Here is a 17,857-nt window from a genome sequence, read left to right on the forward strand (position 1 = left end):
CTGAGGCAACACAAGAAGCCTTGATGATTCGCAACACCTGTCCAGGTAAACCAGGTGAACAAACTAACACGAGATAAAACACTCCTGCCTCTTGGGGGCGCTCTCATCTCATAACATTGAGCTCACCTGCTCACTGAAACAATAGTGGACTACACACCTGAAAGGAAGTTAAAATATAATTTAAGGCTACTAAACAAAGCGAAACGGCTACGAACATCTTAAGTAATAGAACTTTAACTAGACCAAGTTTTGACCAGAAGATGAAGGTTTTCTGTATCCATATTTGGATACACGACACGACGACATTTTTAAAGAACCTTGATTTACAGGTAGAATGTTTTCGGTTTTTTGCTATAATTACATTCCCATTCCCCTATACCCCAACACCGCAAACCTTACAATTATAATAATATATAGATAGCTAAAGATATATGTAATGGCTGAAGTAAATATTATCACGTAGAGTGGCAAAACTAAGTAAGATGGACACAAAAAATGGAGGATAAAATTGTTTTAGGTCACGTGAAGGATGAAAATGTTACTCCCTAAAACAGCACATCAGAGAAATGCAGATCACAATAATTGTAGGATCTTCTCTTATCATATGTGCCTTCTTCTCACTCTCTGGCCAGCAGGTGGAGTGAGGGCTCACCCATGGGAGTCTGCTTCAGACCGCAATGATTAGGAGCTCCCTTTGACGAGTATACCCTCATACAGAAGAGGTCATTCATAATACATAGGTGAGGCTTTTTTTAAATTTAGATAAGCCAATATGATGTAGATGATATCAGCTGAATCAGTAAATTGTTCAATTGGGCCAGATTTAAAATAAGTACCTTTTTAATTACGAATACCTATTTCTTCTTCACACAAACAAACAACAGAAAACATTGAAAACAAAGATTTGTATTTGAAGGCCAACATTCAGTGAAATGACTTGATTTAAAAGCAAACCTTGTACCTGTCCACACCTGATGACTCATCAGTCTCATCAGGCGTGTATCAGTGGGGGAATCCATGTATGACTGGAAGTGTGTTTGGATCTGTTGCTATGGTGATATTTACCAACTGTGGAGGACCTTGATGTGAATCAGTCTTGCAGACATGTTCAAAGGTGATTTTACATTGTAGGTGGAAAAATGTAAACATTTTGTGACAATCAAAGCTGAACGATGAGTATATTTTGTTGTCATTTTTGCATCATCCAGACAGAGACTAATTAAATATAAGTTTCAAAATGCTGGTTAAAAAATGAGCTATTGCATCACTTCAACAATATATATACACCATTTGAAAAAAAAAAGTGTGACCAGATTTGATTTGAATTCTTTCTCCACTCTCAGTCCTGATTCTGTCAAGTTTGTTTTTGCTTCCTTTGTGTTTGAGTCAGAGGGCCGGGCTAAGTTCACCCCAGACAGAGGCAGGAAATCTCTCTCGTGTGTGTGTGTGTAAGAGGGGGAGATTTTTGTGTGTCTAGAGACGTGTTTCACCTCGCACCACTGCTTCTCTCTTCACTCTCTCTGCTCAGACGTGTTGTGTCCCACCACTAACTCTCTATCCAAGGTAAGTTTGGAAAACTTTTTGCTTCACAATCAGACTCTAAATGTGTTCTGTATCTCTCTTACTTTTTCCATTTCTTTGTCTTTTACAAGAAACATTTTCTATTTGTCTTTCCCTGCTCACTCAGCACATTCCTGCTCCTGAAATCATCCTAGGAATCTCACAGTGGGACAAAGGGTCTTTAGTGTAAATTTGTGCGACTTGACTATATCCATGTATTCATTCAAACCCTGAAATTATTCTTTTCTTTTTCTGCCCCATCAGTCTGTCTCTGTCTGACTTCCTACACATCATCCTGATCTTATTTCCTGCTCTTTCACAACTTCCTGAAGGTTAGGGTGGGGTTTTAAAGCGGTATCAGCCTCAGATCTTGTGACTGTAGTTCAGAAACTCAGCTTGCTATTCAAAACTATTTTTGTGCCAGCTTGAAAGTGTCAGTCAATCATCGTTTTATAATGAAGTTCTTCATTTTAGTCTTGTTTGTTTGTGCGCTCGCTTCTATTTCTCGTCTTCATCACTGTCTTGATTTCAGACTTCTGATCTCTTAAATGTACAGAGCCACCGGACAGACACTGTATACACTCACCCTCGGATCACACGTTGTTTTCAGATCCCTCCTCAACATCTGCATATTGTCTGCTCTCATATTTCTGTCTGCTTCAGAGTGCATGAATGGTTGATGTAGTCAGTGACCTGTGTAGCCTAGCTGTGACCTTTTGTCTCCACCTGAACACCTCCATCCTTCTATTCTCTCTCTCTTCTTTTTTTCTGTCTCCCCTTCCAGCTCTACATCTCTGCTCCAGCAGCTATGGCCAAAATAGCGAGTTTCATCTTTGAAAGTCTCAAAAAGTCTCGTTATTGACTTTATTCCTCTCTACTACTCAGTAGGATGACAGATATTCATGAGAATGATTGTCATCTTTTCAGAATAACTACAAAGAGCAAACTCCATATTAAAGAATCAATGCACAGCAAACGATAATTTCTTAAATTTACATTTTCATCCATTGACTTGTACGCTAATAATTTATACTGACTATGAAGAGCAAAGCAATAGATTATGCTAAATGTCAAGTTTTTTTGTCTTGTATGAAATGTTTGAGGTTTAAAATGTGAGAGTGAGAAAGCAGACTCTGAAGACACGTGGGGGAGGGGTCACTTCCATTTTTGATGTCATGAAGGGAAAATCTCCAAATGGCCTGTTCAAGCACTTTTTTTGAAAAGTGAAGCAGGCAAAAGACGGAGAGGATTTCCTTTTCTCATAATTTGGGGGGGGGGGGGGGGGGGGCTGTAGACAGACTAGTGAAACAATAGTGTTAAAAACATGGTTAAGTGTATTTTTCACAATATGTGACCTTTAAAGGCAGCATGGGGTTGATAGAGGTGGGTGTGGGGTGTTCAGGGTCTCCTCCTGATCATGTTTTGAGGGATTATGATTCCTAGTTTAGCCCCTGCATGCTTGTCTTAAACTTCTGCTCACATTTGACTGTCTGTGCAGAGGGAGGTTATGCAGGATCAGGGTAAGAGTGGAGGAAGAGCTGGAGTCGGGGGAGGAGTAGAAGAGAGGAAAAGATGGAGGAAGCGATTGCTCTCCCAGTAATTATCCTCTTGGTGTTTAGCTTTAGCCAGGAACCAGGAACCCGACTCTCACCTCCCCCCAAACAGGCCGCAGGTAGGCTTTCATCACACCGGCTCCAGTTACCTCCCACATATAAGCTAACCAGGCCAGGTGAGCGCAAACACTCCTCCACGCTAGACCTCTCGATTCCTTACAACCTCACACACACACACACTCACACACACACACACACACACACTTCAGTGGACACACAGAATGGAGCCGGAGTCAGACAGCATGCTGGAGGTACCAGTCGAGATCATACAGTTAAGTGGAACGGGTCTTTTTCTCTGCGTCTTTACTCACTCCTAAAGCGGCTGTCCAAGCATTGTAACTTTAACCCCTAGGGCCTTTGCATGAGCCTCCTCGGGCTCTTCCTCCTTCTTTCCTCGCTCCCTCACCTCCTCTACTCCTCTAATCTACCGTTTTAATACTTTCAAATATCAAGACCTGCATTTACTGCATCTTAATCTGTCTGCAGACAAATCTAGTCATTGATTACATCTAGCTAGAAAGTTGTAGAGTTGATGGCAGACATCAGAAAAGTTGAGTGACTGAGTCATCACTCTGTCTTTCAAACTAAAAAAAACCACAAAAAACAAAAGGGGGCGGAGCTGCTGCTGACCTCTCGTTTAACTGACTACAACACTGACAATATGTGTTAAAAGTTTCAGCTTTTCTGCTGACTAATGAGAGATATTCAACATATATAGGAGAGTTTGCAGTAATGTCTTAAATGTGGCATCAGAGTTTTTTTCATATCTCTCCTATCAGTCACGGGAAGTGAAACTGCTTACTTGTTTAAGAGTCTTTCAAGAAAGTGTAGTAAATGCATCGCCTGAATCATTTTCATATTTATGGTAACAATATTATATTTTCGTGGAAGTGCCATGCTGCCCGGGATTAATAAGAAGATGTCGCAACAAGTCACAAATCTGCTGCTGCTCGGTAGAAACAACATTTAGATAAGGTTCAAATGTTGTGCGATACCGTCCAGGGAAAGCTGTTTGATTCTTCTCTTGAAGCACAAAACTCCAAAAAATATCACACATGGTTCAACTTTGACCGGAAAAGGAACTTCGAGCAAAATTAACAAAACTGCTCCGGTCTATCACAGTGAGCAGCTTATTTTGTTCTCTAGATCTTAAGAAAATGATCCTGTTTTCACAAGAAAAAAAGGATTGTTGTCTGGAGACAATAAGATACATGAATCCATAATAATAAGAAAGCAAGCTTTTTTTTTTATCAAGAGAAAACTTGGGGCTTCCGTATTAGGTTCATTTTTGATTATTGTAACTTTCTTTTGTAACCTAAAACTTTAGTTTCACTTGATTTGTTTTTCTGGAGCTTTCATCGGCCTTAGTGAAATTTAGCTGAGTTAATTATACAACCACAGTGATGTAGCAGCTGAGCATACTCCAGGAGCTTAAGTGGCTTATTACATTAAAAAAAAGAGATGCTATCTTCATCTGTAGAGGAAACCATGAGCTATGACTGAAAGTTACATTTCAGGAGAACGTTTTTTAGTGGATACTGACTTCAGAATTTAACTTTAATATATGATAAAACTGGGTTGATTTCTCTGATTTATCCAAGACAAAAACTGAACCAGTCTGTGGTTCCCCTTCCTTCATATTTGATGTATAAGGTTGGTTCTCTATGTTGTTCAAAGGACAGAGGCGACATACTGTATGGACCACATACGGTTGTTCACATTTTCATTATCTCTACTCATTACTATCTAAACAAACACCTAGTTGCTGTATTATATGGGACACATAGACTATTATCCAATGCAACAAGTGTGCAATAAATGCTGCCTTGAGGTAGCTTTGAATGTCTGGTTGTTGACAGAAATCATAGGCTGTGGCTCAGTTGGTAGAGTAGGTCTTCTCTCAACCAGAAAGTCAGGGGTTCAATCCCCAGCTCCTGCAGCCACATGTCCGATGTGTCCTTGGGCAAGACCCTTAACCCCAAGTCACCCTGCTTGGTCTGTGGGAACTTTGTGAACGGGAGACGGACCCCTAACATGGCATGCTATCAATGTGTGAGTGTGTGAGTGTGTGAGTGTGACCGACGGTGTAAAAGTACGTTGAGTGGTCAGAAGACTAGAAAAACACCAAACAAGCTCAAGTCCATTTAGCATTCACTAAACCCTCCTGTTGAACTGTTTCATTCAAATATATCGGAGCAGACGTCTGCATTTTATTTTGATCACAGTCGCAGCTGTTCTTACGCAGCAAAATGAATCAGGCTGGTCTCTTTTTTGACATCTTTCCATTTCTCTTAAGTATTTCTAGAAGTGTATTTATGAAGCCTTGAAGATGCTTTTATCTTTAATCCAAGCTGAAAGTCATTGCATTACATGTTTGATTAAAGGAGTCAGACATTTAATGGTGAATGTATCTCAATGTTGGCACCAATCACAGTGTGAGGCGATATGTGAGAGAAAGGGGAAGAAGCAAGTTTCTCTGACTTGTTGATGTTCTAACCTCACTTTCTCTCGGCAACGCAGTCACGATAAGCCTGAGGCGACAGGAAGGTGCGGTTGTGTTACTCGTTTATTTGCTGCAAAACCGCCTTTTTTTTTCTCTTCTTCTTCTTCCTGTGTGGCAGGATGTAGAAACTCTGCTAAAAGAAGAGAGGAAGAGATGTATGTCAGAGTGAGTCATCCTGGCTCGTCCTCACCTGTGACATGATCCAGCCCGCTCCTGGCCCCGCCTGGTTCTGTGCAGCGACACGAGTGTAGCGGCCTGCTCGGTGTTGTGTTGCATAAAGTGATGTAATGTAGCCTGTGGTTGTTGAGCAGCAACAAAACCCTTCATTTTGTGTTGAGGATAAGTGTTGTAGCGCCCCGTCACACCAACCACACCTTCAGTTTCTGTCGCTACAGACACACATCTCTAAAATCCACCTTTTTGTCAGCAACTTTAAAGAAGAGTGTGGAAAAAGAAGTGCACCCTCTTCTGAAGAAAATTGTGTGCGTCAATTGTCAGCCACTTTTGGGTTAGACTTCTGCTTTTACTTCTCCTTCTTCAAACCAAATGAGACAGTGACACATCTCCACGTATTTTACATTCCGCTTTCAGCAATCGTCTCCCCCGTCTGTCGCTCTTCGTGAAGTCTTCTTCCTCCCTCCTTGTCTCACTTCTCCCTCTCTTCTCCCCGCAGCATGCTCCCCTTCAAGGCAGCTCCGGGTCAGTTTGGTCCCGAGGTCCGGGAGCTGGGTCTTCGAGGGTGGAGGGTGGAGAAGATGAAAGCGGTGCCGCTGGATGCCTCCGAGTTAGGCGCTTTTTATAACGGAGACTCCTACCTGGTGCTGAGTAACCACGGTCCGGGACAAGTCCAAATCCACATCTGGTTAGGTGAGAGACCGTCAAAACACCGGCGGACCATCAATAAACCAACCATGGGGTTTTTTTTTTTTTTTTTTGGTGTTTATTTTTGCAAAACAGAGTCTCGGTTTGAGCAACACAGCTCAAAATGTTTGGCAGCATATTCATGTTCAAACAAGCGATGACACGGTCGGGTTGTGCAGACTAAAGTTTGTTTACTGTGATGGAATCTCATTAAAGTGTCAACTCAATGTGAGGGTAACAGTTCTAATCATTGTCCAGTAAACATCTTCTCCTGGTGCTGTGCTGCACTTTAAAAGCTAGTAACCCTCCCACTAATGATGATGATGACACATGAGACACAGCACTGACCGGCTGCATCTTTGTTTAGAGAGAGAGAGAGAGAGAGAGAGAGAGAGAGGGAAGGAGGGATGATCGAGGAGAGATAGAGGTCCCGAGGGAAACTGGGATGGCCTTTAAAAATGCAGGAGGACTGTTACAGTACTCAAATGTGGCTGTTGTTTCCAGCATGTATCCGGCTCTTAGGTAACACTAAGCTGATTGTCACAGGTCGGAGAGGGCTCTCTGTGCTCAGGCATGCATCACCCTCAGGCCTCACTTCCTCCTCCACCTGTTTCAGATAGGTTGACCCCTGTTTCTCCTGTTGATGTGATGACCCATGCCCTCTCTTCAGGGGCTGTTTTGTTATTTAAAACTGTGTTATTTTACCCTTTCAGACCTCTAAATGCTGCCTTTTATTTATTTTACGTCTCGAGCTTCTTTCACATATTCCAGTGAGCCAAGGCTGCTGAGGCTTTATTTTTAAGTTTTGTTCTTGTTCTGAATTTGGAAGTTCATAAAGCCATACAGTATGTCATCCAGGGGCAGACACCAGGATTTGTTTTAGGGCAGGGGCAAAACAAAACACGAAAAGCGCACCACATGCACGTGCAGAAAGTTGTGATGCTTTTCTATTGAAACTCTTCCAAACTGAATAGGATCAATAAAGTTTTATTGCTTCGTTCAGTAAACAAACCTCTGTGATAAGAACACCGAAAAAACATTTTTGATTTTGGCCGATATCGTCTGATACCGCTGCATCCCAAGATCGTTGTTGGGTCTCTGTGAATAATGTAACAAAGAGTGCTGCTCTTTTTGTTTAACTGTCTTGAGATAACATTTGTTGTGAATGAACATTCGTTATTCAACTTCAAATGTCATGAAAAAGTTGTTTGACAAAACAGTCAAGACTGCAGAAGAGCTTTTAAAACTCTCTGAAAGATTGAATGAATCAACATATACAAAATGCACTTTTCTGACTTTGTCTTCAAAAAATAATTCAGGTAAAGTGAAAAAAATAAAGTCGAGAAGGAAATACAATGAGTTTCATCATTCATTGTTTGAAATATCCTCAAAGTTTCTCTCATTGACACATACCTCGTCCTCTCTGTGTCGTAGGCGAGAAGTCGTCTCGGGATGAGCAGGTGGCGTGCTGCGTGCTCGCCACGCAGCTCGACAACTTCCTGGGCGGTGAACCGATTCAGCACAGAGAAGTTCAGGGCAACGAGTCCATCGAGTTCATGTCTCTGTTTCCCAGAGGGGTCAGCTACAAGGTGAGGAGGGGACACACACACACACGAGATCCTGGACGTAAAGACGCTTTAAACAGGAGAGGAAATAAAATGTCTGAAATCTCTTGAGTAAAGCAAAAACATTTTTATCGTCTGCTGCTCAGATAATGTTTTAAGTCCTACTTTATTTACAGCTCCAGAGTTTGTGAATACTTTTGTTTATTATTCCTTTATGTATTGGTGCTATTACATAATAAGAGTGAAGTTCTTATTTTGAAAGACAAAGTGCACGACGACAAGAAAGAGAATTAACAGCACACATTTGAAAAACACAAAATTGTATAAAAAGGAAAAACATAAAGAAAAATAGAGCTCCAGTATAAAAATATATACTTTTGGATTTGGCACGAGTGGACCTTCACATGAACTCTCGTCTCATTTTTTAGTTTCTGAATTTTTCTCCAGAAAGTGTCTTATTTTGAAATTTCAGAAGCTGAACCAGCTATAACAAAAAAATAGATATTTAAGACACTAATAAGACACTGAAGCTTTTCATCGAACACCAATAATACACATCAAAGATTAAACTGTTTCTTTAATTCACTGGCAGCATCAACTTGTCAGGTTAACTGAAATGATTTCTAAAGTTACGAGTGATAGATGAGGTACTGAGTGCTATTGTGATGTTCTCATGTTGTCTAGCTTTTTTTCTATTTCCTGATAAATCCCCTCTCAGTTTTTACAGCTCTGGATGTTATGGCGTCAGTGACAAAGCGTGGTCATATCACTCTGTTTGCACGGCCTCCAATTGGAGCTTGTGAAACAGCCCAGGAAGTTAAACATGAACCCTCTGTGATCTCTCTGCAGCAGGACAACAAAACGTAATAAATTCAAAAAATCAAAATAAATGTTTTGAATCCACAGGAGGGTGGAGTGGAGTCGGGCTTCAGGAGGCCCCAGGGCAGCGGGACGGTTCAGAGGTTGTACCAGGTGAAAGGCAAACGAAACATCCGTGCCAAAGAAGTGGAGCTGAGCTGGAGCAGCTTCAACAAAGGAGACTGCTTCATCCTCGACCTCGGGGAGGTGAGCTATGAATCCAAATCAAACTGAGTCTGCACGGATCACGGTGGCAGTTCTGTCCCTTGCTGTGATTTGATGACACTTACTCCTCGCCCTGTAGACCATCGTGTCGTGGATCGGGTCGCAGGCCAACATCTTCGAGAAGCAGAAAGTGCGCGAGATCGCCTCTCTGATCCGTGACACAGACAGACACGGAAAAGCCCGAATCGTTGACACCAGCGAGGGGGAGGAGCCAGAGGAGATGCTCAAGGTTAAACAAAAAGATATTAAACAACCACCATGTCTGAATGATTATTATTTTGAGTTTTAAACAGCCAGGAGACGAAACATGTCAATGACCACTTCAGAGGGGTTCGAAGGTGGAGTTAAGTTAAGCTAAGCCACCGTCATGAGGACTATAGCCTCCATACATTGTTGCCATGTTTGCTACCATTAATGTAAAACACGTTATGTAATATTGATGAAGCTGTGTTTCCTGAGCTTCTTGTTGTGTGTGTGAGCAGGTCTTAGGAAAGATGCCTGAGCTGGCAGAAAGCACAGAGGAAGACACCAAAGCAGACGCATCAAACTCTGCCTCCCTCTTCAAGGTGACTCCGTCTGCAAAGCCTTCAAAACTCCTCCGTTAAATTATCAAAAAAAAGAAATGCCATTAACAATAAAGCCTAATGTACCTGTTTACATCCCCACAGGTGTCCAATGCGACAGGTTCCATGACGACGACCAAAGTGTCGGAGAAGAGCCCGTTCGACAAAGAGCTGCTGGTTCGAGACGACTGCTTCATTCTGGACAACGGAGCCAACGGGAAGGTCTTCGTCTGGAAAGGTGAGGGAGGACGCCGCGTGACCATGAAACAGCACCGCATCCGAGCGGCAACATCCAGTGTTGAAAATGAAGAGGATGCAGAAGTGCAAACAAATCTGCAGTTCCTCAAATGTCCACTTGAGGCTGGCTGCAATAGTCAAGGATACCCAATAGGTCTCGTGGTTAAAAGCCCTTTTTTTACATCCTGGTACAATAAACAGTCCTGGTCCCCTACAGCTAATTTCTTTACTAGTTAAAACTGTACCAAGTAGAATATTTTTATATATTAAGGCTAAGTGTTTAAGATAAGTTGGCAACAACTGTGCGTACAGCATGCTTCTTTTCTTAAACTTCTGATTCTAATGTGATTCATTGATCGTCTGTCAGGTAACGGAGCAAACGCCGAGGAGAAGCAGGTGGCCCTTCAGATGGCGGACAACTTCATCGACCAAATGCAGTACAACCGGATGAAGACCCAGGTACTAACCGCGACTCTCACTAAAATCTGAAAGTCTCACACATACAGTAAATGTCATTATCTTACAGTAAATCAGCTGCTCTGGCTCCTGCTGTCTTTACAGCAGCGTGTGATGATTTTAAAGGGTCATTATGGCCTCCCAGCGCATTTACTGTAACCCGGTCTGTGTACGCTAAGCAGTAAAATGTAATGTGTCTGTGCTGCAGGTGGAGATTCTGCCTCAGGGGAAGGAGACGATCATCTTCAAGCAGTTCTTCAAGAGTTGGAACTAAACGTTTGAGGGCAACATTTGATCTGCCCTGGAGGAGAAAATGAAAATTTGACAAACATTTTTTTTATATGAATTGAGCGGCTATGTACATATTTGTTAGGTACTGACACGAGCTTGTTTGGACTTGGTAGAATCAGAAATGTTACTTTTATATACAAAGTGTCATGGTTGAAAAAACACAGATATAAAGAGCTTTAAAAAAAATCGTAAAGGTATTTTTTTTTTTTACATTTGTTTTGGTGTCACATTTGTCTGCATTAGAAAATAAATCTAAAGTTGTGACTTGTAAAGGGAGTCCTCTGATTTTTTTTTCTTCCTCCAGCACACGTTGACATGTGAGAGATGAAATGTGACGAGACTTTCAGCCACACCTCACACCCTTACGTTGTTCTATGCCCTCTCTGTTGCCATGTCTACGTGTATATAACCGGGCACAGTAAGCAAGTTCAATAAGGTTCATGGTTCTCTGTTATCAGTGATGGAATTTATCAACGTGGATTTACTTTAAGGTGCTCTTATGTCAGCGTTTGCAATCCTCCTCTGTTACACATACTGCCATACATCTCAGAAAGGCTTTTCATCTGAAAACAAAGAAGAGACATTCTTAATCCTCAAATAAAACGTGCACTACTCAGCTCACACTCAATAATAAAGTCTAAGTAAAGGACAAATTTAACCCTCACAGGGATTTTTTTCTGCATCATTACAACTTTTATTTTATAATTACAAACTTTATAAATTAGAAAATCTGCACTTTTACTTTGAAAACAATATTTCACACTGAAATGAATTCCTTCTACATTTTAATTCAGAAGTTTTTCCATTTGTAACAGCTCTGTGATACATGTGGACATTACTTTGATATTTTCTTGATTGATTTGTTCAAACTTTTAGCTCATAGCCTGTTACAGTTACTCGTGTATTTGTAAGTTTTGAGACGATCGAAACCATGATGAAGTGAAACTGAGAGGACTTTCAGGCTGGTTATGAAAGAGACTGCAATGAATAAAGACGTCTCATACTGAGCTTCAAGGGTAAACAAGACCATCATCAGAAAGATTTTTTTTTTAAAGTCTATATACTGTATGCTTGATACTGCTAGAAGAGGTGACTGACAGCACATTTTTAAAACAAAGTTTTTAACTTTTTCCTGAGCAGAGTCTCGATGAACAAAACATTTGACTCTGAAAGCAGGAAGAGAAAAAAACAGGGTAAAAACCATCAAAGGAATAAAACAACCACTTTGTCCACAGGGTCGCAAAAATCTACCAAAATAAAGTACCTCACTGGAACTGCAGCTGATTTAATCCAGCACATTACTGGTTCAAATAAAGTTTGATTCTTTGAATAAATGTGAAGCCCTAGACTTTTTTTTTATGTGAGTCTCTAAAACATTTCTGATTTCCTATCCCTGTTATGAAATACATGTTGGACTACATCGTACATTTACTGTAAGTCAAGATGAACTGAGCCCAGTGCTCCAGTGACAGCAGAGTGCTGGTGTATACAGGGTAGGACACTGACGTCTTTAACTCTTCTTCCAGGAAGTGGAAGAGTAACTGTAGTCAAAATTGCAACATTTATAGGTTTTATATTTATTTTAGCTGAATCATATATCGTGCAGTGTGAGCTTGTCATTTAAAGAAAAGGGCATTTTAAGGAGAGGGTTTCTGTTTGATTGAATTTGACCTTTGAGAGGTCAGGAGCTCTTTTCTCTGGAAGCACTGATTATTAAACTCCTGACATATAAGGGAAATGATACAGCCAGAAAGGAGAGAAATGAAGTATTAAAGAGGGAGAATACAAATGGATTATAAAGAAGATATTATTGGTATGTTCAGTAAATATTGCCAAGAAGGCTCAGGAGTTAAAGTTGCTCTTTTTTTTTGGTCAAATTATTTATCTGGCTTGTTGAATCAGATCTAAGTCACAACAGGTGATGTGTATTCAATGATTATATAATCTAAAGACTCGCACACTCTGATGATACCTCAGCTCCCCTTCTATAAAACATATTAACTATAGCAGGCGTGTAAATGAGTGTAGCTACACCACCCCACAGTCATCCTGTGTGCGTCACTCTGGATGATATCCTCATGCTTATCTCTGCTATTAAAAAAAAAAAAAAAAAAGGTGCCTTTTACCCTCATGGCAACGTGCCAGCTGCTGCCGGGACGCTGAGAGTGTTTGGTGCACAGAAGGAGCCTCAGAGGTCATAAAAGAGTCCAAAGATCAGACAGACGTAGAAAGGAACAAATAGGTTGACAGGAGAGCGGTTACCTTCCAGTCGTCTCCACCAGCAGAGCAGCAGCACCACCGCTCCCTCAGACAAACAGGTAGGACACAAGGAACTCTGGGAATATCAGCATGGGTTTAATACAATGTAGTGTCTGTAGTAATCATTAATAAATCTATCACAACGTATTGAAATATGCTTATATCCGTTTTGTTTCCATTATTTGGTCATTTTCTTATTTACGTTTGTATATGTTGAAAGCTTTATCATTATAATGTGATCAGAGCTAACATAGAAATGATTTTATTCTTGTGCTTTTAAGTGTGCTTTATATTTCTAATGTTTATTTTTATTTTATATTCAGGCCTCACTAACGTAACCTTTTTAAGGTTTTGAGGTTTGTTTCGGTTTAACAAGATCGTTCGTCCAAATCATTTTTGATATCTTTGCAGTTCTTATCATTTACATTATTTTATAGTTTTCTATACAACCTCAGCAGTGAGTCACTTCTGAGCTGTGCATCTTTTGTATTATAATGTTGCATTTTTAAATGTAAGATGAAATATTTGAGTCTCATTTCAAAAGAGAGACAGTTGATTTTTAAATATTCAATTTTTCTGTAAATCAAACTTTCAGCTTGTTGAATTGTTTAAGTTAGTTGAAATACACCCTAATGCATCAGTCCAATTATAAAACCGAGATTTAACCACTCACTAGTATTATTTATCTCAATTATGAATGATTTTTTATAAATTTAGAACATTTGTTTAAGTGTCTGTGGAGTTCTCAGTCATCTGAACTTGGTTGAAGATCTTGAAGACGTTTCCCCTCTCCTCTGAAAGGCTTCTTCACTTCTAAACTTTCTGGTGGACGGAGTTAGAAATGTAAGCCTCTGTGGATCTTAAGCATGCTACAGAAGCCTTTAGGAGGAGAGGTGAAACTCTTCAAAGTCTTCAACCAAGTCCAGTTGTCTTTAGATCAAGCTTTGAATTTGGGTAAATGTATCTGCACTTTTGTTTAGGACTAGCCTACAACTATTCATGTAGTTTGTTGTATTTTATTTTTACTTCTTCAAACACTTAATTTGACCAAACATTTCGTTTTCTCCTTGTTGTCTTAGCTCCCTAGGAGTGAGGACATCACCATGGAGATGAAAAGCATCCTGAAAACTGGAAAGAGTATGTAATTCAATCACTGCTGATGAAAGACACTTGTCTTCTCTGTTCACATATCATAACTCACCACCTTTGCCCACTGTGGAGTTATTGTGTTATGCAGCTCACATTAGTTCACTTGTAAATGTTCACATTAAAATGAGGTCGTTTTCACTGAATTTGTCCCCGCTGCAGGAGTGAGCATCCTGACGGAGGATCACAACACCACCCAGAGCAGCTCCATCGGGCCTGTGCGCTGGACGTCTGCGCCTGTGGAGAGCACCCAGGCTCACAACTCGGCACCCAGCGGCACCACAAACAACGGCAGCCTCACACAAAACTCACAGGTACAAAAACATCCATTTCTACTCTGTGTTTTCTGGTACTTTGACGTTTAGGATGCACGAGTTCCCCATTTTGGCTTTTTTTTTATGTCATAATAACCTCTTGTTATTTGACCTTTGTTTTTCTGCAGCAGCACCCTCGTCAGACGGGTCTGAAGAACCTCCGCAGCCTGCAGGAGTGTGTGCAGTTCATCCATCACTGGAAGGAGCAGGTGGACCAAGTGTGCAAGGTAGGACATGAGAGGCAGAAGGAAATATATAAGGGGTCAGTGGCTCAGCATTTTTTTTTTTTTTAAGATTAATTTTTGGGCTTTTTATGCTCTTATTTAGAGACAGGACAGTGGGTAGAGAAATATTAGAGAGAGAGAGAGAGAGAGAAAGAGAGAGAGGGGAATGGGCCACAGGTCAGATATGAACCCGGCCGCCCACTTCAAGGACTCCAGCCTCTGTACAGGGGCGCCCCCCCAGCTCACCATTTTAATGCAAATGAATTGTATAACTTATAAACAGCAGTCTTACACTTCAAATAACAGGTTAGCTGAGCAGAGTCAAAAAGGATTATAAAATGGATCATTTCATCAGAGCTTGTAGCTTTGAGATAAAGCCTCCAGCGTGGAGCGTTTTTATCTGCTTCATTTAGTTGAGAAGATAACAGGCCTTATTAAGTAGGTAATAAGGCCATGCTCGTGTATATGCAACAGATTGGACAAACATTGCTATGAGAAAATGTTACATCTCTTTTTATAGAAAGGGTGATGAGCAGGTTAATTGGTGGTTCATGCTTGGTTACGTGTTTAAAGGCTCCTTCACAGCCTGGTTGCACAAGCTTCTGCTGTGTAGGCCTGACTGACATCTGTGAACTGAGACCTTTCCCTCTTTGTGACCCATTAAAGGCTGATAAGAACCGTAAATCAGCCGTTTAAAAAAAAAAAAACAACCATTTTAGGTTGGGGGAAAAAAAAAAATCAGAGCCAAATATTCCTGACTTGTCCTTGAACCGTATCAGCACGAGGTGGATGTCAAATGACTTGTTGTGGTTATCTGCATGTCTGAGAAAGACACGTTTATGGTTTTCAGAGCGTCTTTGTCTGTGTTTCTGCAGGGAAGTGTTGATACCAAGGAGGGCACCAGTAAGAAAGAAGCCCAAAGTACAGACCGGAGAACCGAGCGCAGTCTGGAGGAGAGCAGAAAACTGATCCTGGAGTGGGCTGATGAACTCCATCATGTCGACAAGGTGAGTGCATGCACGGGTTAATGTGTGATTGAACACTGTGGCCCTTAAAAAGAGGAAACTACAGCTGGCAATAACACATCAAACGTACATTTCTTGAACCAGCTTTGGTAGCAAAATAAAGCTTATATTCGCACATAAATAACTGATTTTGTGTCCTAAGCTCCTGAAGAATACCTCCTGGGCTGAGAGTCAAGAAAAGGAAAAGAAAGATAAAGTTCAGAAAGAGGAAGCTCAACTGAGGATCATGGAGTGGGCGAAGGAGCTGCAGGAGGCGACCGAGGTGAGGAGTCCCAAAACCTAGTACTGAAAATCCCCAAAAAGAATCTTGTATCAAAATATGATTGGAGATTGTGCCATTTTTTTTTTTTTAAAAGCATTTCAATAAGTATTTGTGTTTGCAGAGTTGTGGTGTGCAGAGTGAAGAGCTGGGGAAAGTGTTGCGCCTGCTCGGTTTGAAGAAGAAACGACTCGTCAACCTGCTGCCTCTGATGGAGTTCATCACCTGGTCTCTGCTCAAAGAAGACAGCACGGTGAGAAACAGCTGACAAATAAACATTTTTAGTAGATCCACTTTATTTTACAATCTGGTGAATCCAGAAAAAAAAGACAGGAACAGTTACTGAGCAACATTAAAATAATTGTATCTAAAAAAAAAAGTATGAAATAACCGGTGAGATGGAATTTTTTTCTTTAAAAATGTGTTAAAATGATGTACCTCAGAATGCAAAATTAAATAAGAAAACATCTAAAGTCACTTAAAATCAAAGACTCACATTTGAATAGCACTAAAAGGGCACAAATGATCCACACAGAATAGATTTGAACTCAAAACCTCAACAGAGCCAGTTCTCATGTTGGATGTCACACAGTTCAGACACGAGGTGTTATGAAACCTGTTATGTAAAGTGTGATTAGAGTGAACTCTGCCCACTAAGAGATGGCATCAACAAACTGACTCTGACTTTCAGTTCATATGACCCCAATCAACCTTCGTCTGATAAACTGTAACAATAAACACCCTTGATAACTGGTAATACAGACTCTACGTTTGAATTATCATCACGTACGCAGATGATGTTATGTTATAATCGTGAAGTGGTATCTCTTCATCATAAAAAAAAACACTTCTTGGAAATCCCACGCAGGCCCGTGCTTTTATCTTAAAATTCTGCTCCTATGTATTTCTATTTCATGTTTATTTGTTTCTTTTCAGATGATAGTTTCACAGCTGTGGTTACTGGCAAAGCAAAGGACTTGGAAAGCAGGAACTCCGAGATACATCCCAAACTCAGGTATATATAGATTTTAATTACCGATCTAGTCCATGTACATAAACACAACTGTTATTTATCCACTGAAATGTAACCTCTATCTGTGTCTTTCTCTTTTAGTTTGGAGTTGGATTTGCAGCGCAGCAGGTAAGATCAAGCTCCACTTTCTCTTCATTTTACCAACAAGGATAAAAAATAAAAATAAACACCATATTCAGTTACAATTAGCTCATTTGTGACCCCTTCTTTTTTTTCTACACAGCTGATGTGATCCTCGACCCAAAGACCAACAACCCCTGGCTGCTGCTGTCAGAAGACCAGCGTAGGGTTCAGGAGGCCCTCTCAGAGGCGGATTTACCTTACAGCCCTCAACGCTTTGACAGCTGGCCCTGTGTTCTGGGCTGGGAGGGCTACAACAGCGGCCGCCACTACTGGGAGGTTGACATAGCCAACAACGGCTACTGGCGCGTTGGCTTGACCACTGCAGATTCCAAACGTGAAGGCCGTTTCCCCATGACCCCGAAGCAAGGCTTCTGGACCCTGTGGCGCAGCACACAGAAGTTCTATGCCTGTACCAAGCCAGAGACCCTGCTGCCCAACGCCCTCGTGCCTCGACGGATTGGGATCTACTTAGACTACGAAGAGGGCCAGCTCTCCTTCTACAACGCAGAAACAAAGACCCACATCTACACCTTCACTGGGAGCTTCAGAGGGAAGATGTATCCTCTGTTTGCACCGCTGGATGGTCGCACACTCATGACGATTATCCCACCTAACACAATCTCCACACACTGAGAGAGATGAGTCTTAAATAGCCCATATTATGCCCTTTTTGGGGTTTGTATATTTAATCTATGTACCTACTTTTGTACGTTCACAATAGCTAAAGTCCGAAAAAAAGTGT

At 41.0% G+C, this 17,857-nt stretch overlaps 2 protein-coding genes across 2 annotated transcripts; both read left to right on the forward strand.

Annotated features, from left to right (window-relative positions):
• The first annotated feature begins 1,407 nt into the window (after positions 1 to 1,407).
• capgb (capping protein (actin filament), gelsolin-like b) lies at positions 1,408 to 11,004 on the forward strand. The gene is made up of 9 exons (XM_061031122.1): positions 1,408 to 1,563; positions 6,350 to 6,543; positions 7,972 to 8,126; positions 9,009 to 9,167; positions 9,265 to 9,414; positions 9,668 to 9,751; positions 9,854 to 9,986; positions 10,353 to 10,444; positions 10,650 to 11,004. The coding sequence occupies exons 2-9, from the start codon at positions 6,351 to 6,353 to the stop codon at positions 10,713 to 10,715; spliced, it is 1,032 nt and encodes a 343-aa protein (XP_060887105.1). The 5' UTR covers positions 1,408 to 1,563; position 6,350; the 3' UTR covers positions 10,716 to 11,004.
• A 1,915-nt stretch (positions 11,005 to 12,919) lies between these two features.
• Positions 12,920 to 17,785, forward strand: si:dkey-219e21.2 (butyrophilin subfamily 3 member A1). Its single transcript, XM_061030686.1, has 10 exons — positions 12,920 to 13,050; positions 14,071 to 14,128; positions 14,300 to 14,451; positions 14,580 to 14,678; positions 15,551 to 15,682; positions 15,843 to 15,962; positions 16,084 to 16,212; positions 16,896 to 16,974; positions 17,074 to 17,100; positions 17,216 to 17,785. The coding sequence occupies exons 2-10, from the start codon at positions 14,095 to 14,097 to the stop codon at positions 17,746 to 17,748; spliced, it is 1,305 nt and encodes a 434-aa protein (XP_060886669.1). The 5' UTR covers positions 12,920 to 13,050; positions 14,071 to 14,094; the 3' UTR covers positions 17,749 to 17,785.
• The last annotated feature ends 72 nt before the right edge of the window (positions 17,786 to 17,857 follow it).

Source organism: Labrus mixtus, chromosome 23, assembly GCF_963584025.1.
Source record: "Labrus mixtus chromosome 23, fLabMix1.1, whole genome shotgun sequence".
In the NCBI taxonomy this organism is placed as follows: Eukaryota; Metazoa; Chordata; class Actinopteri; order Labriformes; family Labridae; genus Labrus; species Labrus mixtus.

Excerpts from the sequence above, each read along its gene's own strand:
- capgb (XM_061031122.1), top strand. The coding sequence starts at position 6,351 with ATGCTCCCCTTCAAGGCAGCTCCGGGTCAGTTTGGTCCCGAGGTCCGG. Across the intron at positions 8,127-9,008 it reads CCAGAGGGGTCAGCTACAAG|GAGGGTGGAGTGGAGTCGGG; the intron begins GTGAGGAGGGGA and ends TTGAATCCACAG. Across the intron at positions 9,752-9,853 it reads ACTCTGCCTCCCTCTTCAAG|GTGTCCAATGCGACAGGTTC; the intron begins GTGACTCCGTCT and ends ACATCCCCACAG.
- si:dkey-219e21.2 (XM_061030686.1), top strand. The coding sequence starts at position 14,095 with ATGGAGATGAAAAGCATCCTGAAAACTGGAAAGA. Across the intron at positions 14,679-15,550 it reads AGGTGGACCAAGTGTGCAAG|GGAAGTGTTGATACCAAGGA; the intron begins GTAGGACATGAG and ends GTGTTTCTGCAG. Across the intron at positions 16,975-17,073 it reads GAGATACATCCCAAACTCAG|TTTGGAGTTGGATTTGCAGC; the intron begins GTATATATAGAT and ends TTTCTCTTTTAG.